The sequence below is a fragment of the Bathycoccus prasinos genome, assembly GCF_002220235.1.
Source record: "Bathycoccus prasinos genomic : Chromosome_9".
In the NCBI taxonomy this organism is placed as follows: domain Eukaryota; kingdom Viridiplantae; phylum Chlorophyta; class Mamiellophyceae; order Mamiellales; family Bathycoccaceae; genus Bathycoccus; species Bathycoccus prasinos.
The window spans coordinates 97,444-123,899 of NC_024000.1; the positions used below are offsets into that span (position 1 = coordinate 97,444).

At 47.4% G+C, this 26,456-nt stretch overlaps 11 protein-coding genes across 11 annotated transcripts; 4 read left to right on the top strand and 7 right to left on the bottom strand.

Annotated features, from left to right (window-relative positions):
• Window positions 1-62: 62 nt before the first annotated feature.
• Bathy09g00580 (predicted protein) lies at window positions 63-1,256 on the bottom strand (the record flags this gene model as incomplete). Its single annotated transcript, XM_007510842.1, has 1 exon — window positions 63-1,256. The coding sequence occupies one exon, from the start codon at window positions 1,254-1,256 to the stop codon at window positions 63-65; it is 1,194 nt and encodes a 397-aa protein (XP_007510904.1).
• A 201-nt stretch (window positions 1,257-1,457) lies between these two features.
• Bathy09g00590 (predicted protein) lies at window positions 1,458-1,838 on the top strand (the record flags this gene model as incomplete). Its single annotated transcript, XM_007510929.1, has 1 exon — window positions 1,458-1,838. The coding sequence occupies one exon, from the start codon at window positions 1,458-1,460 to the stop codon at window positions 1,836-1,838; it is 381 nt and encodes a 126-aa protein (XP_007510991.1).
• Window positions 1,839-2,282: 444 nt separating this feature from the next.
• On the bottom strand, window positions 2,283-5,549 carry Bathy09g00600 (predicted protein; the record flags this gene model as incomplete). Its single annotated transcript, XM_007510981.1, has 1 exon — window positions 2,283-5,549. The coding sequence occupies one exon, from the start codon at window positions 5,547-5,549 to the stop codon at window positions 2,283-2,285; it is 3,267 nt and encodes a 1,088-aa protein (XP_007511043.1).
• Window positions 5,550-5,956: 407 nt separating this feature from the next.
• Bathy09g00610 lies at window positions 5,957-6,778 on the bottom strand (the record flags this gene model as incomplete). The annotated part of the gene is made up of 1 exon (XM_007511171.1): window positions 5,957-6,778. The coding sequence occupies one exon, from the start codon at window positions 6,776-6,778 to the stop codon at window positions 5,957-5,959; it is 822 nt and encodes a 273-aa protein (XP_007511233.1).
• A 222-nt stretch (window positions 6,779-7,000) lies between these two features.
• On the bottom strand, window positions 7,001-11,314 carry Bathy09g00620 (EsV-1-12; the record flags this gene model as incomplete). Its single annotated transcript, XM_007511261.1, has 1 exon — window positions 7,001-11,314. One exon carries the CDS (start codon window positions 11,312-11,314, stop codon window positions 7,001-7,003), a length of 4,314 nt encoding a protein of 1,437 aa, XP_007511323.1.
• Window positions 11,315-12,075: 761 nt separating this feature from the next.
• Window positions 12,076-13,155, top strand: Bathy09g00630 (mitochondrial phosphate carrier protein; the record flags this gene model as incomplete). Its single annotated transcript, XM_007511227.1, has 1 exon — window positions 12,076-13,155. The coding sequence occupies one exon, from the start codon at window positions 12,076-12,078 to the stop codon at window positions 13,153-13,155; it is 1,080 nt and encodes a 359-aa protein (XP_007511289.1).
• Window positions 13,156-13,503: 348 nt separating this feature from the next.
• Window positions 13,504-13,899, top strand: Bathy09g00640 (predicted protein; the record flags this gene model as incomplete). Its single annotated transcript, XM_007511181.1, has 1 exon — window positions 13,504-13,899. One exon carries the CDS (start codon window positions 13,504-13,506, stop codon window positions 13,897-13,899), a length of 396 nt encoding a protein of 131 aa, XP_007511243.1.
• A 214-nt stretch (window positions 13,900-14,113) lies between these two features.
• Window positions 14,114-14,929, bottom strand: Bathy09g00650 (predicted protein; the record flags this gene model as incomplete). The annotated part of the gene is made up of 1 exon (XM_007510959.1): window positions 14,114-14,929. The coding sequence occupies one exon, from the start codon at window positions 14,927-14,929 to the stop codon at window positions 14,114-14,116; it is 816 nt and encodes a 271-aa protein (XP_007511021.1).
• A 188-nt stretch (window positions 14,930-15,117) lies between these two features.
• Window positions 15,118-21,339, bottom strand: Bathy09g00660 (ATP-binding cassette superfamily; the record flags this gene model as incomplete). Its single annotated transcript, XM_007511049.1, has 2 exons — window positions 15,118-21,085; window positions 21,287-21,339. 2 exons carry the CDS (start codon window positions 21,337-21,339, stop codon window positions 15,118-15,120), a joined length of 6,021 nt encoding a protein of 2,006 aa, XP_007511111.1.
• A 312-nt stretch (window positions 21,340-21,651) lies between these two features.
• Bathy09g00670 (predicted protein) lies at window positions 21,652-24,370 on the bottom strand (the record flags this gene model as incomplete). The annotated part of the gene is made up of 2 exons (XM_007511005.1): window positions 21,652-23,893; window positions 24,339-24,370. The coding sequence occupies 2 exons, from the start codon at window positions 24,368-24,370 to the stop codon at window positions 21,652-21,654; spliced, it is 2,274 nt and encodes a 757-aa protein (XP_007511067.1).
• A 787-nt stretch (window positions 24,371-25,157) lies between these two features.
• On the top strand, window positions 25,158-26,319 carry Bathy09g00680 (4-toluene sulfonate uptake permease; the record flags this gene model as incomplete). The annotated part of the gene is made up of 2 exons (XM_007510840.1): window positions 25,158-25,428; window positions 25,613-26,319. The coding sequence occupies 2 exons, from the start codon at window positions 25,158-25,160 to the stop codon at window positions 26,317-26,319; spliced, it is 978 nt and encodes a 325-aa protein (XP_007510902.1).
• Between the last annotated feature and the right edge of the window lie 137 nt (window positions 26,320-26,456).

Below are 26,456 nucleotides of genomic sequence, written 5' to 3' on the forward strand. Positions count from 1 at the left end.
TGCTGTACATTAAGTAACACATACAAAGCACGCTATAATAATACTATATCACTATCACTAAACTAAATTCTTCGACTTTTCCCGTTTGTATCAACAGCCATGGGCACGCCATTCACGCCTTCGCAGACAAAAGCTTCTCGTTTCCGACCTCCGTAGGCGTAGCTCATGCCGGAATCGATGAGGACCAACTTTCCGCCGCAAATAGAATTCATGCCTTGCCATTGGACGGTGTGTCCAATAACCATGCGTTTCACGCCTAATAAATCCACGATTTCCTTAATCTTATCGCATCCGCCGTTCGTTTCAGACGCATCTGGTGGTTCTCGAGTCCAAAACACGCCGTCGCCTCCGTTTATCCAACTCGGCAATCGGCTTCGCTCTTGCCAACTGTTCCCGGACATTTGTACTCCTTTGCTGCTATTTCGGTAGTGTTCGTTGATGACTTTATCTAAGCTTTTTTTCAACCCACTGTCATCAGTATTATCGTAATCCTCGCTACGAATCTTCATTTCTTTCAAATGTTCAGGCAACACTCCGGCGTGCGAAAACGCAGATTTACAATTCCCTTCTCCGGCTACGGTAACCACGCTCCCAAACTCTCTAATTTCTTTCCCGAACGCCTCATCGGGCGCAAAAAGTTTCTTCCACCTCAACAAACCAACTTTTTGCAACGCTTTCTTCCCAATCGTGGAATCTGGATGAATCTTCACCTGCTCTCCGTACTTCTCCATTTGCGCTTCGCCGAGCGCTACCAACTCCTCCTTCGCGACGAACCGATAATCCGCCTGTATCGCCATCAACTCGTGATTGCCCACGAGCAACCGTATTTGCCGTCTATCCACATCATCTTCATCTCCTGGTACTAAAACTTGCGCTCTGATATCTCTGATAAACGTAAAACTCCCAATCGAATCCTTCCCTCGATCGACCACGTCTCCCGTTTGCACTAAAACCGTTCTCTCGTTTCTCTCTTTCACCCACTTCACATCCTCGCCTAAAACTTTATCCGTCGCGCCAGTCGCGAACAGTAACCGTCGCAAAACGTCCTCGTCGCCGTGAACATCCCCTATGGCGATAACTTTTGTTTTTAATCTCTTTTTATTCTTCTCCGTCTTCGTTTTTACGAACACTCTTTGTCCTCGCGGTTCTTTAAAGTACAGAGAGACCACGAAGAGGAAAAAACAGATTAAAATTCCAATCGCGACGACATCTTTCAATAAAGAACCATCTTTCCCGCTTTTTCTCTTCTTCTTCATCTTTTTTCGTCCACCAAACGTGTCTTTTTCCTTCTCCTTCTTCCAAAGATCGTCGTCAAAATCGTCGTTTCCCCCCTGCTTCTTTTTCCTCGCTTTTGCTCGAAGCATTTTTGCATTTGTGTGATTTTGTGAGAAAAAACGTCAGAAGAATTTGTTCAAAAAACACAACACAACAACTACACTAAAAAAAAAAGAAACATCATGATGCGAAGAGCTTTGAGCCAAGCGTCGAGACGTTTGCGAGCGTCGGCTTCTTCGGGGACGTCGGGTTCGTGCCAAACACCGTCACCTTTTCCGAGCATCTGCAGAGCCTACGGCGGAGGGGGAGGCTTTTTGGACAAAGACCTCGTCAACGATCGTATCGTCGCCGTCGTGAAAAATTTCAGCAAAGTGGACCCATCGAAAGTCACGAAAGCGTCGCACTTTGGAAAAGATTTAGGTTTGGATTCCTTAGATACGGTTGAAGTGGTGATGGCGATCGAGGAGGAGTTTGCGATTGAAATACCAGACGCGGAGGCGGATAAGATTTTGAGCATCGAAGAGGCGAGCGCGTATATCGCGAGTAACCCGGACGCGAAGTGATGAGAGATCAGAGAGAGAGAATGAGAGAGACAGACGAGAACAGAGAAGGAGTGGTTTCGCGTATGAACTCGCGGAAGAAGAAGAAACGAGATTCACAAACTCTTAGAAGAGTACCGTATACTTTTGCGTTTGTAATTTGATATTTAACTTAATTTATAAAAATACAACAAGTTCTGTCTCTGTTTGTGCGTGTATTATTAGTACACGACGAGAGCAGATGTGAGCGTCTCTTTATGCTGACTTTAATGTACAAGAGGAGACAGAGAGAATTTGCGTGCGGAGCGTAATCCTTTTAAATAAGCGTTCGCCCACACAAACATACCATTTCTTTTATCATCTCTCTCTTCCTCTCTCTCTCTCTCTTTCTGTTTGTTTAGTAATAAGTTAGTAGAGCAGCTTTTCAGCTTTCTTATTCTTCTTCTTTTTCTTCTCCTTCTTCAATACTTATCTCGATAAGGCAGAGACGGCGTCGTTGTCTTTGTTGTTCAAATCGTCCCGCAAGTCGCTCGGCAACTTCAAGGAGGTGAACAAAATCAACAAGCGTCGCTCATGCGGAACCGCCCAGACGAAACCCAACTCTGCGCCGCCGGTAAGTTGTCCTCCTTTACCGTCCAAAACCAAAAGTTCGCCGTCCGTCCAAGAGGCGTCTTCGAAGCCTGGTTTTGCCACTCGACCTTGGCCTTTGTATCGCGCTAAAACGCCGAGCTCTTCCGGGTAGGTTTGTAAACCGTTGACGGTGAGTTTGGGAAGTTTATTTTCTTCATCGATTTTCGCGCGAAAGGACGCCGCACCAGCTGGAACGTTCGCATCGCCGGTAAGTTTGATGCCGGTGATACAATTTGAGTCTTCACCCAACTCGTCACCATATCGGCCTCGAACGATGCGAACGATTTCGGCACCGTGTGGACCAAACGCGCCGACGTAGAGGCGATCGAACGGATCTTTCGAGGTTTGCGTCGCGACGTGATCCGGGATGCGTTCGAAACGAACAGTCGAAGCTGCGACGGATCGGTGATGTTTCTCCTCCGTTTCTTCCTTCACGTTTTCGGCGTTGATGCCTAGAACGTCGGTATCGACGGATAAGCCCTCAGATTTTAGAAGGAAAGAGGATTGCGAGACTCGAGTGCACTCCGCAGGAACTCTGACGCGATCGTACAAGCTCGGATCGCCGTATAAATCCTCGATAGATTTCATGCGTGAATCAAAACCACCCTCGGATTCGACAATGTTCGACTCATCGAAATCGTCAAAGTCGCCGTCGTCATAATCATCGTTCTCGTCAAAATCGTCCTCGTCGTCGGCATCGTCGAACAACGCATCTCCCAACGCCAGCGCGTCATCTCCGAATCTTTCCAACTTCGCCAAAAAATCCGGCGAATTAGTTCGAATCTTGCGATCGATCCCACTCCATCGTTCAAAGAATTCCTCTTCAAACAAAGAGTCCTCGTCAGCGACGTCTGCGTTTTCATCCGCGCGGAGCGCGTTGAGTAAGCCACTGCCATACTCATCCAACGTATCGTAATCTTCCAACATTTTAATCAATTCTTCTCTGCTCGGAGGATCCTCTGGAGTCGTGTTTTGATCGTACGCGTCAAAGATTGTGTTGATGACATTATCGAGCTCCTCTTCTTCTTCTTTTATGCGTTCCGTGCCCTTTGCGATAACTGCGTCTCGAATTTCTTGGACCAGCTTGAAGCGTTCTTGTCGTCTCTTTTCCGCTGCCTCGTCGGTATCTAAAGTAATCTCGTCAATCGCACTTGTATTCTTTCTCATCTCTTCGCGCAATAAGCTCACATTCGTGAGCAAATTTTCTTTCAATTTCCTTATGCGCTCTTCGCGAGTGGCGAGCTCTTTCTCGTGGGCGCTGAGTGCAGCTTTAGTCGAGGCTAATTTATCCTTGTATTCTTGCAAATCCGCGAGCAATTTTTTCTTCGTCTCGTCGTCGATGGTTTCAGGACCACCGTCGTCGTCATCCGTTTCTCTTCTCACCGTAATTTTCTGTCCATCTTCGTCCGCGTGATCATTCAAATCAACTACTGGGATTCTTCTGAACGACTCCACGTAATGAAGTCTCGCCGGTTGCGTAACGAATTTTATCTCTTTCGAGTCCTTATCGTACTCTTCGCGAACGTGCAGCTCAAAATATGGCGTCCCAAACGTTTGGTCTTTCACTGAATACTTGATGGCAGCGTCTTCTTCTTCATTAACGTCGTAGGCGTCGATACCTTCTTCTTCTTTGCTTTTCTCTTCTTCATCACGTTTATTCGTATATTTTTCGTACTGCGTGTCGAGGATTTCTTTAAGCTTATCGAGTTTGCCATTCACCGGCGTGTCAGACGCCGAAGGAGCCCAACTTTTGAACGTGTCCAACGGCGACTCATCGTTCGCGTCCGCCAACTCCCTCGCGGTGAACGATGTGCCAACCAAACGTCCACGTCTCACCGTCACGTGAACAATTGTACCTTTTGTAAACTTTTTCGGCGGCTTCGGCGATTGTTTCATCGCTTTCGTCCCAGCCTCTTCTCCTTCTTCTTCTTCTTCTTCTTCTTCTTCTCGTTCTGGTTGTTTATAAACCAACTGATCACCGTTCACGCCGTACGCATAGTCGTGCATTTTATCGCGTTCTATTGAATACGACTGCAAATAGTCCGTGATATCAACCCCGTGCCACCAACCGAGCAAACCGGCTCCAGAATCTCGAAACTTTGCCGCCGCGCCGTAATCCTCCGTTTCCAACGCTCTCAAAAAGCCTCGGCGAATTTTCATCGCCGGGTCAACCGTTAAAGCTGCCTCGATGGCGTCTCGAATCGTTGACGCGCGACCGTAGTCCTCGACGTCGATTGCCTCGGCCAGTTGTCCGTTGAGCGCGACCAAGGCTTCGTCTTCTTTCGCCAATTGGTCGAAACGTTCGTTCCATTTCTTCCAATCCGAAACGGCGTATTCGTCTTCCTCTTCCTCGTCTTCTTCCTCGCGCTCTTTCTTCGTCTTGTTCGCGTTGATCCCATTCGCACCCGATTTGCCGCCGATAAAATTCTTAGACGACTTACTGCCACTCTTCCCCACTCTTCGTTCTGTTTTCACTTTGACCGACCCTCCCGAGGTCGTCGCCTTTGCATCCGAGTCGTTCAACTCGAGCTCCAAGTCAGACGTCTCGAACGGTTGACGAACGAGAATCGTGTGCGTCTCGTCTTCATCTTCATCCGTGTCCTCGATGTTGTTCTCCTTTTTGTTCTCTTCTCCTTTAGACGAGACGGTGGTCTCTCTTTTCGCTTTCGCCACCGCCGCCGCCGTCGCCGGGTTCACCCTTCGTCTCGCCACTCGTATATTCTTTTGTTCTTTGTTGGTATTCTCTCCGCCGGTCGTTTTGGCGTTATTGGTGTCTTTTTTCAAAGCCATAAACTTCGAGGACGAGGCTTCCACGTTCGAATGTGTTGTCTCCGTCGCAGACTGGGACGAGGAGGATGCGCCTTCCTCCTCGTCCAACTTTTCGCTCTTCCCCTCTTCCTCGTCCTCCTCGTTTTTCCCGAACGCGTTCTGCGAATCTCCTCCTTCGAGATGGGAATCTTCCTCCAACGCAAACCTCGCGAGTCGATTTCTCTCTCTCCCGAGAGATTTTCGCATCGATCGACTTTTATTGATCGTTAAATCAGACAGTTTAGGTAGGTTTACCATCGCTTTTGCGGACGAAACCATCGCAAAAGGAGTCGGCATTTCTCCTCAAATTTAGCGGTTATATAAAGCGCTTTTTTACAAACCGATGCTGCTCGAGATGGGAATAAACCTCGAAACTTCTCCTCTTTGCGACCAACGCGAGACGAATTAAATAACGGCTAAACAATAAATAACACGCGCGAGATGTGTATTTCAATCGTTTTAATATATATATATATATATCGCGTGCAATCCGTTCTGTTTTATGGCGGTAATTTATCCAGATTTTCGGTTTTACCCCGACCGATTTTGCTGCCCCTTTTCTAAAAGTTGGGAAAAATTCACCTCCTTGCGCAGTGCTTTTGCTCTTTCCTATCTCTCAACGTCGATTGTAAATGACTTCTGAATACATACACATATATACACATGTACTATGCTAGAGTAAACTACGCTATCTTCTTCTATATTCACGCGAACAAACTCGGCACTTTCTCCATTAACTCGCTCAGAACAGGTTTGTCTATTTGAACGAACCTCTTGGAGACTTCCGAACCGTCGTTCTCCTCGGCGAGCGTTTTGCCTTTAATCAAGACGCCGGTGATGTTGAAATTATCTTTCGCGGAGACGAGATTTTTGAGCGAGTCTTCGAACATGAACACCTCGTCGTCGTCGAACGGTTCTTGAATGCCTTCGTTTGCTTCTTCTTCTTCCGTGATATCGTCTTCGTCGACACTGTGAACATCATCATCGGTACCGTCGCTACGAACACCATCCATCGCTTTCATCCTCCGCTTCACGTCTCGAAGTACTTTCCCAAAAGCCTCTTTCGATGGTTTGCACGTGTCGCCCATAAAATCCGCCCCGTACACGTAATCAAACTGGTCCAATATATTCAATCTTTCTAACGCCTGCTTCGCTTCCGTCTCCGCGCAATTCGTCAACACGAATTTCGGAAACGATTTTGACATTTTTCGTAAACATTCTCTCACCTGTTCGTCCGGTTCCAGGTGTTGCGAACAGTCGCCTCTCGTGAACTCCCAGTACGTTTCTTTCTTAAAACGTACGTGTCCTAATTCTCTCAAGGATTTCAAGGTTTGATTGTGCTTCGTAAACTCTCTTTTCCATATCGTTTTCGCTTTGTCGATGGTTTCGTACCCAAGTTGTGAAACCATGAACTCAAACACTCGAGCGCGACACGCGTGTTCGTACCCGTTCTCGATGGGGTATAAACACCCGTCCAAATCGAACAACGCAAACTTTACTTTTTTTGTGGTGTTTTGAGCTCCCATGGCGCGTAAAGTAAACCACTTGTATAAATAGGAATAATAATATACGAGAGAGAAAAAATTCTGAAGAAGATTTTAAAGAAGAAGATGCTCCACATGCGTTCACACATGCGAAGAATATTTCAATAAGAGTAATAATAAATATATGTATATAAATAACATAGTATGTTCATGATGCATAGTACCTGATACGAAAGTGTAGCAGTAAAATACTCTTTCATGGAATTAGTTCAACTTTTGCTTCGGGAGCTCGTTGTGAATCCAAATACCGACTTCGATAAACTCTTCGAAATCGATCGAATCGGAAAGATTCTTATCGAACTTGTCGAAGATCATTTTGAGCACTTTTTCCGTGGACTCGATTTTGAGATCCGTTAAAAGAACGCGCATTTCGTCTTTATCCAAATCGCCGGAGTAATCGCTGTCGTACTTTAAGAAATCGCGTTTTGATTTTCGCATTTCGATGGACTCGCTGACGCCGAGCGCGATGGAGCACACGAAAACAAAAACCACGGTGAGAACGAGGTAGACGTCCATCATGGAACATTCCCATTTTTCACGGATGCACACTTCGTTCTTGATTGCCAAACCAAACGTCGCGACGGCGCCGAGTGAGAAGTGTGCGAGTTGGGCACACATGTTGTCTTCCCGCTTGGAATACGGATGCGCGCACGCGAGAAAGAGGAGGAAAAGAGAAGAAAGAAACATCGCGACGTACAGCTGCGTGTCTGAACCTGGATCGACGAATATAACCACGGCACCGAGAAGAAACTTTTTGATGATGTCCAAGATTTCCCAGAACCACCACTCTTGTTTGTAATCTCTGTAAATCCAGCCGTACGTCTTTTGATTGTAAGCGATGACGTCCTTGTGCGTTTCCGCGTATTCTCTTGAAATCTCTGCGTTTTTAATGTGACGCATACCTCTGGCCATGACGGTCAGAAACAATAACGGAATGCCAACAGGAAACAAGATGACAAAGAAAATTGCCCCGCCTTTAAAATTTTTATATTTGTCGTCTTGGCAAGACGTTTCGATCGAGTATCGAATAAAGAGATTGTCGTCGCCAACGTCTTTGCAGCTGAAATATTGAAGAACCGTGCCCGAAAGGGATGGATATATCAAAAACAACAATAAGAACGAACACTTGGTGGCGTAACCTACGTATCTTCGACCGAGAATTACGAGATCTTTCGATCCGGTAACGAGTTTCCACGTCTTTGCCAAAACGTATCTCACGAAGAAGAACGCGCATATAAAAACAATCAAAACCAAAGGCGCGACGGTTGCGACCGTGAACTTTGAATAGAAATCGCGCGTGAACGCGCAATCCAACGGCAAAATTCGGAAATCCAAACTGAATAGTTTCAAAGCTTCGGTCATCTGAGTAAACTCTTTAGGCCAAGCGACTGCTTGCAATTGAGTTGGCCAAAGCACTAAAATCTGACCGAACCCGACCAAGATTTTTACTTTTGTTCGCATGGTGTTTTCGCCGTTCCATATCATTTCACCGAGACGATATCGAGCGGAGTTCGGAAGCTTTGGTCCTTCCTCTATTCTCTGTTTTAAAGTCTTCTCAGGCTGCACGTATTGCAATTCTTTGTTCCCGTTTTGCACCTCGCCTTTAAAGATGTCAAATCGGAGTCGATATTCGCGTCGCACGGTGCTCCGAAAATTTTCAATCTCCTCGAGGCTATCAACCACGGGCAAGAAAAAGATGAGCATCAACGCAATGAAAATGATCCCCACCACAGAAATAGCGATAAGCTCGTTCGAAAACATGCCTTTTAATTTACCAGCCTTGCATTTCGTGCACTCCAAATTGTTTTTGTCCCAATAAAAGTCATCTTTGCAAACACCACACAGAGGTCCGGTAGAACCGTCTTCGCATCCGACGCCGAAAAGTCCTGTCGCGTTCAAGGCGCAGACATTTTTTTCAGTGCACTCGAGCGCTTGCACTTCTGGTTCGAGTTCGTACACCTCAGCTTCCGTGGTTATCATCTTGGATTGTACAGCGGGAACGTTCGAGCTTTTTGGAAAGTTCCAAGTCCAACGATCGAATTTGAAACGGTAATAATTCGTGAGAATTTGCACGGGCGCGCCGTTGAAGAACTCGACGCATTCGCTCGGGTACTCTTTCAAGTTGGAAGTCATGTCCTGACAATATTTGATCGGGGAGACGCACGGAGACACAGATAAGGACGAAGTGATTGTGAAATTTTCAGGCAACATCCCGGGAAGTCTTAAATCGACCAAACCCGGGATGCACTTGCACATCAGTTCACTCTGGGCTTCCAAATTGCTCGCGTCTCTCACTAAAGCCGTATTTTTTGGACACGGTTCGCACGTCAGAGTCCCTTCTGATATTTTCTTCACGTAGTAGTTATCGACGCAACCAATGGTGACTTTCGATTGGCCGGCGGCGATGGTACCAGTGTGTGTTTTCGTTGAATCGTACTCGTATTCTTCGGACATCACGTAACCTTCCACTGGCGCTATGGAGTATTCGATTTCGCCGACTTCGGTCGCGTACACCGAGAACGTTGTCGTTTTTGTATCCGGAGTGAGTTTCATAACCGCGGCACCGTCGAGGCTAGAAAAAACCATACCAGACGCGATGAAAACGACCGGTAACGTCTTTGTATCTGACCAAACGTACTCGTCAGCAGAAACCGCAGCTTTCACGCGTCCTCTCGAAAAGTTCGATGGAATTCCTTCGAGGTATAATGGAAAGTTATAAGTATTCGTCGTGAAGAGAATATCGTTCTCGTTCAACGTCGGCTTGAAAATTTTCTTCTTTCGAGCTACCACTTGAAACGTATTCACGGGAGCATTTGTCGATCGATAACTCGTGTACCGAGCGGTCGGTTGATACTTGTTCCACGTGTTTTCTCCGGCCAAAGCGACTCCGGTGTGCACGAGCTCAAAAATGTTCGCGCCCGCTTTTCTGGGAATAGCGAGAAATTTTATCGACGTAATTCCGGGCTCAAATCGTATCGTGCGATTAAAACTAAAATTTTGCTCTGGAAACGCGTCTTCGTCGAGTAAAGCGAAATCACCGGTGTAAAGATTTTCGACGTTCTCAACCGTGTCGTGACTTAACAACTTTCTTCTCTTTTTTGCCGTAACCGAAGGGCTTCGGAAGGAGTTCATGCCGATTTGAAAATCAAAGAGCTGGTTATCGGCGAAACCGGCTCCCGCCGAAGCGGGGATTTCTCGAGGAATGCGAACTTCTACGACGGTCCATTCGTTCACTAACGATACACCGTCGTACGATGTGCCAATAGACCTATCCAATCCTGCTGTCTCGTACACTGAATCTGGCATCCCCAAGGATCGGATGTGGTAGCAGCACGTGAAATGATTCGAACCGGTTTTCGTCGGCACCCCGTTCGCCGGCACGCTCGAGGCGGATTGAATAAAATTTTCCGCGTTCGGCGTCATCGGTTCAACGACGAACATTGGACCAAAGCCACTTGGAACTCTTTGCATCGATCTTCCTGCCACGCTCGACGTACCGTCCACGTAAGGGATACTATCAATGATATACCCAGTTTCGGTATAAAGCGTGCATCCTTGCTTTTCGCGCAAGTCCCAATCGTAACCGAGCGTAATCGAATTATCCGTATCGGTACTTTTCGAGCAAAATAACTTGTAAGATTGCGGTCCAATCGTCGTACCGCTGGGAATGATGTAGTGAATCCCGTCGTTGACGTGCGCGACCGTACTCGGACCGGCTCGAGCGAGAACGAACCCAGATAAATCTACCGTCGTGGTCGCGTGGATGTTGTACAACTCGATAAAATCACCGCCTTCGCATAAATCGATGCCATTATCCGAAAATTCGTTTATAACGACTGGAAGTTGCAACCGGTCCGAGTTGTATATCCCCGGCGAACCTGGCGCGAGTGCAAAGTCCAAATCTTTACCGATCGGGAAAAAGTCGTTATATAACACGGAGGTTCCGTACGCCGTTACCGTGTTCGTTTCCGTTGGGTCGTACGTTCTTTGGCGTTGCCAGGAATAAAATTCGTTTGCCGTCCCAACTGTGCCTTCTTCGACGACGCCGCTTTCGTCCACCACCGCGCCTTCCTTGGAGACGAGTTTATAATTTTTTCCCGCTGTAATCGTCCCCGCCGTCGGTGGTATCGAGTACCAAATATCTTCCGAAGAATCTCCCGTGCACACCACCCTCGCTTCTCCAGCTTCGATTGGTTTCGTAAAATCCGAAAACGTGAATATCACCTCCTCGTCCGCTTGAATCGTGTACCCAGCCAAGTCAATTTTTCCTTCCTGCGCCATGAATATCTCGAAGTAAGACGTTCCGTCCATACAGGTTGCGCGCGTTCCCACTTCTGAAATAATCAAACCGTCCGCAATTTTCCAATGCGCTTCTGTTCTTTCAATTTTCATCACACAAAACGAAGCGTAAAAGAAGAAGTTTAAGAAGTTTACTAAAAAGAGAGAAGACAAAGAAGTCTTCTTCTTTAACTTCTTTACCTTCTTCATCGTCGTCGTCTCTTTCGTCGTCGTCGTCATCTTCGACGACAAGTATTTTTAGAGAGAGAGAGAGAGAGATTAAAGTGCGGAAAAAGGAATCTCTCATATAGTCCCTTTTTTACTCTTTTTGCCCCTTCTGTGCGGCAGCACATTTGCCCACAACACAGAGCAAAATTGCCCTTAAAATATCTCTCTCTTCGTCAAGTGTCCAAACGGTCGTTAAAAAAAATCAAAAAGGTGCAGTCGAACATTTAAGTGCTCTCTCATCAAAATAAAACAAAAATCAGAGATCCAACAACCAGACAGACTTTTCCGCCTTCTCTTTTCAAAATAAGAACAACAAAGATCTTCTTTTCATCAGAACACGACATAAAATTTCTCTACGAAAGAAGACAAAGGTACGCGAAAAAAGAGGTTCATATACCACATATATGTACCAAGTTCTCGCTCTCTGTGTGTGCGTGTCTCTCTCTCTCGAGATCACGCACCCGTATTCACAGAGAGTATTCTTTATTCCCTCTTTCGTTCTCTCTTCTTTTTCCGATGATGATGATGATGTGTTTTGGATTATTCGTCCTTTTTTTAAGGCGATGAGATGGTTTTTATTCTCTTCTCTTTTCAAAAGGGTTGAGATCATCTTCCAGCGGGGGCAGATCCGGCGTCAAAACTCGACGATACATTCGTCGATTTGAACGATGTTGAGACGATCGTTTCGTCCGATCTCGTTTTTTAATCGGTTTTGGAAACTAACAACCAAACTCTTCTTTCGCCTGTTTTCTCTCAGGATCAGGATCATCAAAATGTCTTCTTTCCGCTTACCGCTCGTCAACCGAGACTTATACCAACCGTCCTCGCAAACGATGGAAACGCTGCTGACGAAAGAAGTCACGTCGACTTCGACTTCGTCGTCTGAATTCAAACATCCAACAGCGTTTACCGCGCACTCTAAGAAAGAGTACGGTTTGGATTACTTCCTGAGAGGCGCGCTCGCCGGCGGTATTTGCTGCGGCGTGACCCACGGCGCGTTGACGCCGGTGGACGTGGTGAAAACGCGCATGCAATTGGACCCGAGTAAATACAGCGGCATGATTTCCGGCGCGTCGAAAATTGCCGCCGAGGAAGGTGCCGGGGCGTTGTTGACTGGTTTAGCGCCGACGTGCTTTGGCTATTTCGTCCAAGGTTGGTTTAAGTTTGGCGGCGTCGAGTACTTCAAAATCAAAGCCGTGGAAACTTTGGGAGAACAAAAAGCGTGGGATAACAAGACGAACATTTATTTGGGCGCGGCGGCTGGAGCGGAGTTTATCGCGGATGTGTTTTTGTGCCCGTTGGAAGCGACGAGAATTCGATTAGTGTCCAACCCGTCGTACGCGTCGAGCATGCCGGGGGCCATGGCGAAGATGGCGAGCGAAGAAGGCATCGTCAACGCGTTTTATTCTGGTTTCGGTCCGATTCTCGCGAAGCAGATTCCGTACACGATGGCGAAATTCGCCGTTCAAGGCGCCGCGGCGGACGAAATCTACAAAGCCATGGGCAAAACGAACAAAGAATGCACCAGCTCTGAAAACTTATCCGTTTCCTTAGGTTCCGGCGTCATCGCGGGCGTCTCCGCGGCGATCATTTCCCACCCGGCGGATACGTTGTTGTCTAAAATCAACAAAGCCGGCGCTGGCGGCACTGGATCTATGATGTCCCGTTTGGGTAACATCATCGCCGAAACTGGTATGGTCAAGTTAGCCACGCAAGGTTTAGCCGCGAGATGCGTCATGATCGGTACCTTAACCGCCGGTCAATTCGGTATCTTCGACGTCGTCATGAACGCCTTGGGCGCGAGCAAGTTTCACTTTCACGACCCGAGCGATACCAGCGGAGATGGGCACTAAATAATTAAAAGAGAGAGAGAGAGAGAGAAAAAGAGAGATGTAAAATCTTCTCTGATATTGCAGAATTTTTGTTTATTAATAAATATCTCACACATCACACAAAAACGAGAGATTCCAAAATTTTTTTCAACATCGACAAAAAAGAAAAAGAAGCAACAAGAAACAGGTTTCTTCTCTATCCAAATTGCCCTCTCTAAAGCGCATTAGTAAGAAAACGTCACACATATCAAATACGCGAACACACGATCGCATCGAACGCATTAAATTCACGTCGGAGACTATTTGTAACATCCGAATTTTACTCTTTGTTGCGTAATAATAAACGCACACATATATTAAAACGAAGAGATGTTTACTTTATCATCCTCCACGCCGTCGTTGTTGACGAGCAGCGTTTACCAAAAGAACCAACAAAACAATAGAAGAAAATCGACGGTCGTTCACGTTTCCGCGAGTGGTTTATCGCCGTCAAAGTTGAAAGCGACCGGCAAACGATTGTTAGTCATCCCGGACCAAGAAGAGGCGCAAACGGCGGGTGGTATTTTGTTGATGAGCTCCTCCGCGAGTGCAGGACCGGGGTCCTCGATTTGCGGGTCCGTCTCCTCAGTCGGGGCGGATTGTAAGACGGTAAAACAAGGCGACTCGGTCTTAATCAACGGATTCGCCGGGTCGGAGATTGAGTTCGAAGACGGGTCGAAAGGGAAGTTTGTCACCGAGGACGACGTGTTGGCTATTTTGGGTTAATAAACATGTTTCAGTATTATGTCTAGATAGAGAGAAGAGATGTGTGATTTGTGTTCGGAATCGGAGAGAGAAGAAGTTTGCGTTCGTAAATCAATACTATACTACTAAATACACATCGCAAATCGTATTTAAAGCACAAAAAGCTTCTTAAACATTTTCTTTACATGATACACTTTACTAGGATGACAACGCGTTCTTATTAAATCTACACAACTCAAAACGGCAGCTTCAAATTGAAGCCGCCCGCGTTCGTTTTCGCCTCTCTCTTCATGTCCTCCTTTATGCCTTTATCCACGTCTAAAACGGTCGTACACTTTGCTCTGCCGCTCGGTTCGTTCAAACAAAACTCGATTGCATCCACAGCCGCGACAATCGACGCCTCCTCCCCTTTATCCGCCCAATAAAACTTCGTCCCGTATTTGTTCGCCAGCTTCGTCCAGAAGTTTGGCGGCACCTCTAAATCGACGTTCGCGCCGATGGAAAAGTTTAGAATATTCCCGAGTCCAGGATCGGCGACGAACACCACCGTGTCATCGTCTACGCCCCAATAGTCCTTAATCGCCAACCCGGGCGTTTGTGGGTACGCTTGCGCGAGAATTCTCAGTTTCACGCCCGTATCTCGCTGTAAGTTTTCCACTCGAGTTTGCAAACGTTTCACTTCTCGAGGGGTTAAATACCCGGCAACGTCGATGACGAGATTTTCGGACTGAGGGCCATCCGGGAGAAGTTTTGGGTTGTTCACGCCTTCCAGACGCGCTTGAGAGGCGAGAGGCGAGGTGAAGAAGATGGTCGCGGAGAGGAGGAGAGACGTCAAAGCGGATTGGAGTTTTTCGTGTTCGTTATCCGTTTTTGTCGATGATTTTGACTCCGCGAGAACGACGGATGACGAAGACGAAAACGCACTCTTACTCAGAAGAGCTTTCGTTGTTTTGAAAACGCGCCGTATTCTTTTCGTCGAAGTTTGCCTGACATCATCCGGTCGAAGAGAAGAGGTGGGAAGCGCAGACGATGACGATAACGTGGGGAACATTTTTTTCTTTTATAAAAGTGCTTGCGTTTCTCGTGTCAAGTTGTGAAGCGAAGAAGCACATCTCCTCGATAAAAGAAGCGCTTCTAGAAATCTACTTATACTTTTCTCATTACATTCAATGACAGTATATATACACACACTTTCAAAACGCGTACTCTTAAATGAGTTGGGAGATGAGAGATTTTATTTTATTCCAACTGGCCTTGCTTCGAAGCGAATCTCACGAAGACTTGTTCGAGCGTCGTTTGCGAGACGGAGTAATCTATGATTAAACCGGACGTTTTCACCTCGTGTAACTTGGCGAAGACTTGCCACAACTTGATTTCGTCTTCGTTTTGCGTGTGGTTGACGCGTAATTTCAACTCCGAGATGTGAGATTCCGCGATGGAGGCTTTGAGTTCTTTCAAGGAGAAATCGACAACTTCGGGTTTTTTGGATTTGTCAAAGTTTACCGTGACGGAGTAACCTTCGCTGAATCGGTTTTTCAAGTGTTGGAGACTCCCGATGCAACTGAATTGACCGGAAACCATGATACCAACTCGATGGCACAAAGCTTCGCACTCTTCCATGGAATGCGAAGTTAAGACGATCGTCCTTGATTTCGCCGCCGCGGAGATGACGTCCCATAAGAATCGTTTAGCTTCTGGATCCATTCCCGTGCTTGGTTCGTCCAAAAGGACGACGCAAGGCGCGCCGACCAAAGCCAGCGCGACTGAAAGTTTGCGTTTCATACCACCGGAGTAGGTACCGCAAATGCGATCGGCGGCGTCGGTGAGCTGGATTTCGTTGAGCAGTTTCGAGACGGTGGAATCGATGGAGCCGTACGGCACGCCACGAATCGCCGCGTAAAACTTGATATGTTCGCGCCCCGTGAGGTTTAATTGTAAGCCGTCAAACTGAGGACAGTACCCCATTCTTTGTCGAGCGGCAGTTAAGTCGTTGGAGATGGAAAGTAAGCGACGATCGGTGCCGGAAGAGGTGTTTGTGCTCGTGTAATCGCGAATGAGTGCGTCACCAGAGGTTGGCGCAAACTCGCCGGTGATTGTTTTGAACGTTGTCGTTTTCCCGGCACCGTTGACACCAAGTAAACCAAAGACTTGCGAGTGCGCCATACCAACCGAGAGATGGTCGACTGCGTTTGCCTTCTTTGAACCGTAACTTTTGACGAGATCTTTAATAATCACGCCGTCGTTGGCGGTCAAATTGGATTCGGTATTGAGAACGCGTCGGCGTTCGGCAACGACGTCTTCATCTTCTTCGTCCGGTTGTTCTGACGCGACGGTTGTCAATTGCTGTTGATACTGTTGTTCCGATAATTGCTGTTCTTCGAGACCCAAAGACGCCGACGACGGCCGCTCTGTGAACCCATTTCTTCCCCTGCTCTGTCGTGCCCCTCGTCGCCTTTCCGCCGCCAATCTAATATTTTCGTTTTTCTCTTCCGACTTCCGTATTCGCTTTAATCGTTTCTCCTCTTTGTACTCGGAAATGTGTTTTCGTCCTTTCACGGATTCCAATCTTTCCAAGACGCACACCAGGAACGTAAACGTGACAAAATTGACAAACAAATAGAGATAATGCATCCACATGGTCTCGCCAACCGAATCCGATTCCACGAATTTCAAACAATTGCAATCGAAATCGAACATCTGTCGTTGCTTTTGCTCGTTGAGCATGCCTAAATCGAACAAACCTCGACCTAAGGAGTAATGAGGGACGACCAACGCAAAAACGTGTTTGCTTATATCCGAGCCCTGTTTCGTTGCATCGTTCAATTCTCGGAGGTTATACAAGATGATACCCGCGATGGTCGTGATGACACCTAAGAAGGAAACGATACCAATTTCCCCTACGTACGCGGTGAATCCAGTTTTAAAGAAGAAACCACCGGCGTGCGCGTACGGAATAGACGCGAGGAGGAAGACGAAGAGTAGCGCAAAGATGTCTCCAATTCTTCCGCGGAACATTTCCACGTTGTACCCAGCAAAAACAATCGTAATGGCAATCAACGGTATAATCATTTGGAACATATCTGCGATGAAGTGTGACAGCCAATACATGGTCTTGTTCACGCCCGAGACGAGCTGTAAATGCTTCGTATTGTTCGCTCTTTCGTTGACTGGAACAACGGCAAACGAAGCGGTTAAAATCGAAGCGCCGAGGACGGAGAAGACCGCGGTAAACATGAGGACGAGAGCATTGTCCGCTTCTTCAACAATCTCGCCATCTTCGTACTTTTCCTTTGATTCAAACCATTTCAAAGTGGTTTTGATCTTCGCATTTGCGTTCCCGGATCTGTGTCGTAAAATTGCCGTGTTGGCTTCGTTCGTGGACACGCCTATAGCGTGGAAAGCCGTGACATCAGTGTACAACGTGTGTCTATACACGCCTCCGGTAACTTTATTCTCGGCTCCGTTCTCATCGACGTAGGAGTCAACCCAAATTGCATCGCATGTGGCGCCGGATGGGCGCAAATTACACGGTTTTCGTTTGTCGCCGAATTTACCGAGCAAAGTGCCGTCGAAGGAAGTGTCCGCACTCGCTTCGCACGAGCTGTTGATTTGGGTATCGACTCCATGAATCGGGCTCTTTGCACAATTCCCAAGAGCATCTCTCGCGGCGAAACCGACAACATCTGTTTGTGTTTCCGTGTATCCGCACGCATTCGATAACGTCGCGATGGTATTGTTTTCGTACTTCGGTTTTACAAGCGTTGGATCGCTCATGCAGCACGTCAATGCGGCGTAATACGCCTCCTGCTTCGGCGCTGGGCAATTGCATCTACACGATATTTGTTCGCCAAAAGCCTCCGTAATCTGCGTTCGCTGATCAGGCCACGCATTACGAACGACTTTATCCGCTATATCATCGTTGTTACGATATGTTGCTAAAATATCTCGCCCGTCGAGATGCGCGCCCCGCGAAAACGTCACGGGTTTGTAGACGATATCTCTTTTGAATTCAACGGTCGTCAAAAATAAAGCCAAGGCGAAGAACGCGCACGGTAACAACAGTTGTAAACACGTCGTGACTATCGTCCGTTTCCAGTTCAAGTACCGTTTCCAAAGTAAGAATCGAATCTGTCTCGAAAGCAGTTTCGAACCGGTGACGTATTCTGCGCGCTCTTCATAGTTCGCCACGAACGCTTCTCTCATGCTCTCGCCGTGTACTTTGTCCACGATACTGTCCGTGTTCGCGCGCGAGTGTTGCTTTCGCCTCTCGTGCTCTTCGTTTTCTTTCTGTTCAATTGACAAATGTTTCGCGTTCGAGGCAACTTTCAAAAACACCTCCTCCAACGTCGTGCACGTGATCCCGTACGAGGTGAATCCCAACGTCGGTAACTCGTGCTCAATTTTCTTCAAAAGTTCTGCAAATAGATGCGTCGCACCCAACGGCAAGGAAATGGTAACTTCGGTACCAACGTCTGAAATTAAAGATGAGTTTGTTACCACGCTCCGGACAAAATGTAAGGCCTTTCGAGACCCCTCTTTTTGCAACCCGGTTAAGTATTGCGCCGAGTTGTCGCCATTCCTACTGCTACTCTCTTTGTCGAGGTCTTTCGCGAGCGTGAGAGTGTACCCGCTCCCAAACCTGGATTTTAAAAATACCGGACTTCCAACGCACGCCAATGACCCGGCAGACATAATCGCAACTCGATCGCATAATAAATCAGCCTCATCCATGAAATGCGTGGTTAACATAATCGTCTTGCCCGTTTGCGCTCGTTTTCGAATGACGTCCCATATGAATCTCCGAGAGTACGGGTCCATCCCACTCGTAGGTTCGTCTAGAAATACAATCGACGGGTTACCTATAAATGCACACGCTAACGACAATTTTCTCTTCATACCGCCCGATAAGTTTTTACTCTGTTCGTCTATTTTATTCAAAAGGTCTACCTCACGCAACGCGCTTTCGATCGACTCGTCTAAATCCGTCATCACATCTTTATTTTGAGACAGAGAAGCGTACAATTTCAAGTGCTCCCGGCACGTTAAAACTGGCCATAAAACATCAAATTGAGGACAAATACCCAATGAAAGACGAATGGAAGACATTTGCGTGGCGACATCGAAACCGTTTATGGTCGCTTTCCCCGCCGTTTGTGCCATGGCACCGGTCAAGATATTAATCGTTGTCGTTTTCCCTGCGCCGTTATGGCCTAATAATGCCGAGACTTGTCCAGGAACGAACGCGACGGATAAATTGTCCACCGCGGAAACGCCGTTCGGGAAAACTTTTTGTAAATTTTCGACGGATATAGACTCCGTGCTTTCCTCTGGTAGCGGTTCACAATACCGCTGTCTCATTTCTATTTCGCTCTGATTATTGTTATTATTGTTATTATGCTTTAACAAATGCACTTCCGTCGTGGGAAACCAATAACTTTTCGTAAACAAAAACCACGGAGGTTTTCGTTGACCAAACTCTTTCGGCAAGACGTTGTCGAAATAAAACGTCATAAATCCGTAAAAGAAGCAGTTGAAAACAGTGATGGCGAAAACTGAGCTCGCGCTCACGTCGACGTTTTCGACGACTGATTTTGACCACGTTTCAGCGGTGATACCATCTCTGGTTAACTCCAACTGCGAGAGCACATGACCCCACATGTTTAAAGACCCAGCTGGGAGTAAACACGTCCAAAGCCACGCGGCAGAACCTTCCGGTGCGACAATTCGTATTTGAGTGGACGGTTGTATGGACAAGTTGTAAATAAACAACGACACAATGGTCGCAACCAAGCTTCGATCGAACCACGTGGTGATCATAAAATTGAACAAAATGTTCGATAGCACCCACACGCTGTAAAACAAGAACTGAAACCATTGATTCGTGTACTCAAACGGATAGATTCCAACTAAAGTCATGCTGGTCACTGTAATCATAGAGGCTGCCCAATGCGTAACTAACCAACTCGACCAGTACGTGAAATCAGTCAAGCCCATCATTTTCATCCCTTCTCTTAATTTTAACTCCTTTTCTACGACTATGGTTTTCATGACTAATACAGCAGAAGACTGAAACGCTATGGTGCCAACAAAACCGATAAACGACGCGGCGATTATACCACCCAAGTTGTACGTGTAGCCAACCGCCGGGAACGGTTTGATAGAGGAATCAATTTGGACGCTAAATTTCTTTGGCACACCGTCATCTTTGTCATCTTTCATATCCACTATGGCTTGATCGACGGCGTGTTGGAGTTGTACCGATCGTTCGAACCGTTTCCAGTAGTCTTGCTCGCTCTCGCCCTCCCACTCCGTAGAGTATTGTCTACCGGTAGCGCGAGCGAGCTTTCTCTGGCCTCCAAAATGCGTTCGGTTTAATCGAATCGTGTACCTCGTTTCTTCGTCTAAAATGCTGAACGCGTTTGATGTGGACGTATCGCTATCGTCGTCGTCTTCTATATCGCTATCACCATCGCTACTACTCGAAGAAGAAAACACAATTTCCGCCAGTACCTCTCCGGTTTTTTCAAATCTGTGCGTCTCCATCGCGTCTTCCGTCTCGAAACCTTTCACGAATTCACTCAATATCGGTAACCACTTCGTTTTAAAACATCCGCTTTCATCTTGCAAACACGTATCCGAGCACCTTTCCTCTCGCCACTCTTTCACGCCATCTTCGTCGAAGATCCTCCCGGTTAGCAACATCTCCGCCGCCGTCGCCGTTTTATTCTTCTCCAGATCGCTAGGATCCTCGTTAGACTCTGTTACCATTTGTTCCAACGCTCGTTCGTTCCAACCCATACCCACCATCCTAGGAACGCTGAAGCTCATATTTTTCACGTCCGCGTTCTCGCTTCGACTATCGGCGCACAAAAAATTCACGTACGCCCTTTCAACGATATCCGAAGTCTCTTCCGTAATCGGCGTAAACGTAAACTGCCATCCGCTTCCTTTCAACGAAGACGAAGTATCACCACCCCCATCTTCTTCCGACGACCCAAATTGCCCGATTGGATACCACCCGGCTCCTATCGAAAAGCTCCTGTATAACACGTCGTGGTTCTTCTCGTCCGGGACGAGTGCCTTTGGCAAACACATCAAAGCCACGAATGCGGTCGGGACGAGCAGTTCGAACAAAGAGCAACACCACAAGCCTCTTCTTTTCAGAGTGAAGTTTTTCCTCAGGAGCGCTTTGAATTGCTCGCGTTGCCTGTTTCATTCACAGAAGAACGTGAGTTATACGTGATGCGTTAGTCTATTGTTATCCGTAGATTTGAGAAAGGTCGACCAAAAAAAGCGGAGGACAAACCACAAAAATTGGAATAAAAGTGTGCGTCAGACAGAGAGAGAGAAAGAAAGAGAGACACAGCGCATGAGCGCGTTGCAGAAGAGAACGAACGTTTCTACGTACCGTTTTCGATCGAGCGATGAAGCGACATCCCCGTGAGTGGCCTCAAACGACATCGTCGTTCGCTCACGGCGCGCAAACGTATGTATCTCTTAAAAAGTGCGTGTGACTTTTCTGTGTCGAAAATTTGGTTTTTGAACCTCCTTTTTACACGTCATAATTGGGTGCCTCGATGCAACGCGAAACTTAACATGTTGGCTTATGAGCGCGTATTCACGAAGAAGTATTCCTCCGATTGAAAAATGGTGGTGGTTTAAAAAAGCATACAAAATTTATATCAACAACAACTCTTTCGAGACTTTATTTCATCATCATCACAGTTTTAAAGTATTATCATTTAGTAGTATATTAAGGTATCTCTCTTTCGTTTACTCCGAATTGTCCGCTTTGGCCGCTTTCGCAGCCGCTTTGGCCGCCTTTCTTTCCTCTTCGGCTTTTTGGACTTCACCGGCGATGCCCAAAGCTTTTTGTAAAACTTCCGGCGCGTATTGCGGAGTGCCGTTGTGCTTTTCCATGTCTCTGCAGTAACACAACAAAGTAGTGTCGATGCCCATTTCGACGATGCCCATAAAGACGGCGGCGACGGAGTAGGCGAAGATGGCGATGACGGAGCAGATTAAAACCGGAGAGGAAATTTCCTCTTTGTAATCGTCGCCGTTTAACATGACGAATGCCAAGAACGCGGTACCGATTGAGATGCTCAATTTCGCCAAGAACAAGAGTAAGTCGCCGACGATGTTAATCGCGGCGACGGACATGACGTTGGCAATCATCAATTTCAACGCTTGAAACGCCGACCAGCAGAAGGAGTTACCGTCGATGACAATCATAATGTACGCGTTTCGGTTGATGAACTCGATGATCTTTTGGCAGCACCACAAGCAGCACTCGATGACGTAGCCGACGACGGCAAAAACTTTGCCGTTTCGGTCGATTTTTTTCATGCCCGTCATGACGACTCTCATGCAGACGCGCACGAATTGCATGACTGCAATCAAGAAGGAACCAAACGCCGCCGAACCGGAGTGATAGAACGGCATTCTCTTCATGGACGTTAAAAGTGGCGTCATGCCCATTTTGTCCGCACCAGACCAATAAAATTTGGCAAAGACGTACGCGACGACTAAATACGACACCGCGATAAAGAACTGCGTCGTCCACAAGAAGCCGAAGAAGTGGTACAAGAGCATGTATTGCAACTCGCGAGACCATTCGGTTTCGACGCCACAGCCGTGCGATTCGGAAGACTCGAACGGATGGACGCATGTTTGGATCTTCTGGTCGCCGCAGGACATGAGGTAGACGCCAGCGAACACCCAGTACAAGAAAAGCAACATCATCCCAACGCACGGAACCAAAGGAAAGACAATCAAGCTCGGCACCGTGGAGAAGGCGCTGATGGACACTTTAATGCACGCGATGGCAACTTTTAAGCGTCGAACCATCAACAAGGTGAAGATGAAAAAGATGACGGTAAAGACCGCCATGACGTACGTGCACGCCTTCAACACTTCCTCGTTTTCGGATGCCGGATCGACCCAAGAAGACGCGTTGAGCTCGGTGGAATCCAAGCCCGTGGAATCGACAATGCCGGAGATTTGGTCATCACCGATTAAGCCAGAATACAAAGCCAAGTAGCACGTCACCGCAATCGAGCCGAGGTTGACCACGATGACCGTGCCCCAGCAAAAGAGCGAGGTGAAGTATCTCAATATGACCAACCAGGCGAGCGATAAGACGAGACAGGCGCCCGCCGCCATGCCTAAAACGTTCTTCGCGACGATAAAGTCATCGATGTACCTTTGGAATCGTTCCATCGGGCCGGCGATGTAATCCGTAACTTGCGAGTTGATGCTTTCGACTAATCCGTCCAAGGAGGCAAACGAGCTGTACGTGCCGTCGGTGAGAAAGTTCGTCCCGGTTGTACCCGAAACTGACAAAGCCGTGAACGCATCGAACGACGACTGCGAAAAGTTGCCGTAATAGTTGCACGAAAAGTACGTGTTTACGCTTGGAATCAAAACCGGATAACACGGCCCTTTCAATTGCAAACTCGTCACTTTCTCCGCGTCGGTCAAGTCGGAATACACGTCTCCGTTTTTCGTCTTCCACGCCTCTTTCGTCAACTGCGCGGCGTACGAATTACTTTCCGGGTAATCGCAAAACCACGTCACTTGTCCAGCCGTTTCGGACGGCTGCGGGCAAGTAGAAACGCACATGCTCTTCGCATCCGCTAAAGTATACGAAGAAGACGCGAACGACGGCGTCGTCGCCGCCACCGCCGCAGATCTCGCCACCGCCGCGACTTCCAAGAAGTTTGCCCAGTATCTCGTCTTCAATCCGGAGTTATCGATGACGTTCCCGCTGCCAGTCCCGGCCACCCCGGTACCTTTCTCGTCGCACAAAACGCCCTCGTAATCCGTGCCCATGATTAACAAAGCCGGATCGCCGTTGGTAAAACCGTACCCGCCGCACGCCAACATGCCGACCCAAAACGCGATAAACGCCAACAAGAACAAAACGTCCGTGCATCGTCGCTTACCGCCTTCGATGAAATCGTCGCCACCGTGAGGGTCCGCGTCCGGGTCGACTTCTTTTTTCGAAAAGAAACTGTTTACGCGAAAAGAAGAAGAAGAAGAAGGTTGGTTAGCGTTTTGTCTTCCACGTCTCGAAAAAAGCGCGGAATACTACTCGCGACAACAACAACGCCGGAAAGAAGAAACGGGAGCAGAAGAAGAAGCGAAGAAAAGAAGAGAGAGAGAGAGAGAGAGAGAGAGAGAGAGAGAGAGAGAGAGACGGTTGTTTTTTAACCAAAACTTTCTCTCTCCCTCCTCTACATCTGGAGCACATTTAACACCAACGAAAACTCTCTTTTTAAACGATTCTCAGCCTCCTCCTCTGCGCTTTTGCCAAATGGGGTGTTGTTGCAAAAGAGACAGAGAAGAAGACGACCAAACGAGTTAAAGAGGAAGAGAAACGCGCGCTTTTGCGCCTAAAACGTTTTTGTTTTTCTTCTTCGTCTTCTTCTTCTTCTTCTTCTTCTTGAGATGGCTACAGTCTGCGCTTTGGAGAGCAAAGTTGCATCATCTTTTTGTTGCGTGTGCTGGCACAATTCACTCCGCGACGAAACGATGTTTGGTCGACCCCCTCGAAAGAGAGCGAGAAGAAAAAACAATAAAACTACTAATATAAACATCTGCTCACCCCATGATAATGATACGTCGGCTCTGCGTATTCGTTTTAATAAAGTAGTGTGTATATAAATCCGCCCTTAACTGCTGTGTGCGTTTTCAACGCGTGCGATTTTGACAACACTCAGAAATCGAATTACTATAATGACGATCTTCTGTCTCGGCGCATCTCTGTCGTGTGCAAAATATCTCTCTCTCTCCTCGAGAAAGAAAGAGGAGGACACAACAACAACAAAAAAAAAAAACACAGACGAGAAAGAAAGGCAAAAACACAAATCGAATGGTTGCTCATTTTTTTTGCGTCAAAAAAACCTCTTTCTGCTGCTCTTTTTCGGGTGCTTTCGTGAAGAAGAATAATTTGGTTCGTAAACTCTCGTCTCTTTAGTCTTCTCAATCGCTTGGTTCAGAGAGACACACAAAGACACGAAGAAGAAGAAGACAAAGAAGAAGGAGGAAGAGGAAGACTTTGCGTTTTGTGGTGGTGATTCCCGTCGCGTTCTTTTCGAGATTACGAGAAAAGAAGAAACTTTGTTGTATTTATAGAGAGAGGGGAAATTTCTTTGCGCGACGAGTGAGTCAGACGTATATCTCATCAGCGATCGAATCGAAACTTCTGCGCGCAAATACGTATATAATAAGTGTGAAACGAGGACCTAACGACACGAGCAAATAATAGAACAACAATGGCAGCAAAACAAGCGACCGCGAAAATAGCCAAAGCCGTGGCGGTGGAATCGTTATCCACGCCGTCTTCGCGCGCGGCGTTCTCGGCTGCCTCTGGTTCTTTCGCCGGGATGGTCTCCGCGATAACCGGTTTAGGCGGGGCGGTGGTGTTCGTCCCGGCTTTGTCCAGACTCGGGTTCAAGGCGAAAGATATCGTCGGGACGACGGTGGCGGCGGTGACCGGGGCGACCGCGGCGGGGAGTTTAGCGTACGCGCAGAAAGGCGTCACAGGTACGACATATAGAAGAGGAAGGACGAGACGCTTATCTTGTGTGCTTCTGCTCTTTTCGCTCTCTTTCTCTCTCTCTTTCTTTCTCTCTCCGTCGTTCGCGAACGAACGTGTTGCACAAAAACTCACGCGTAAGACTTTTCTTTAAATGTACTGTAATCAATAATAATAACAACTTTAAAACAGACTTACCGTGCGCGGCGACGATTGGTTTCGCCGGCGCGGCGTGCACGCCGATTGGACAAAAGTTTGCGCAGCACATATCGGGACCGATGATGCGACGGATGCTCGGAGGCGCTTTAGTCTTATGCGCCCCATCGGTATTAATTAAGAAAAAAATAGATGAAGAGTACGAACCGACGAAAGAGGAGATTGCGGAGCAGGAGAGAATTAAAAAAGCGTTAGCGGATCACGGCATTATGAGCTCGGCGCCGGATAAAGATGGACATTTCCAACAACCTGAAGGAAGTTTGTATACGATCGTATCGCAACAGTTTTTAGAGAGGTATTATAAGCACGGGAGTTGGATGGATGCGTTGTATAACGAGAGGGAGTATGTGTATTTAGGTATAGCGGTTGGGTTGATTCAAGGTACGGTAGGCATTGGCGGCGGAGTTTTAGTGACTTCGTATTTATCCGCCGAGACGGACTTGGAAGTGCATAGGATCGCGGCGACTGCGCTGTTGTGTACTTTACTCACAAACATCGCGGTTGGAGCGCAACATTACGCCATGGGGAACATAAAGTTACGGACGGCGTCGATATTGGCGTTATCGGCGATGGGGTGTTCATATTGGACGGCTAGAAACGTCGCGTTGGATATTCCCGAGGTGGGCGTGAGAGGTTTCATCGCTTCGGCTTTGCTAGCCAGCGGCATGAGTATGTTGAGATGATGAAACACACAGTTTTCATCGCTCGCGAGATGAAAGTAAACAAATCGACGAGGTACATAATATAATACGTACTCGAACCAAATCTGTAATAAAATAAAATTATATATGAATATATACGAATACGTCGAGAACGAAGA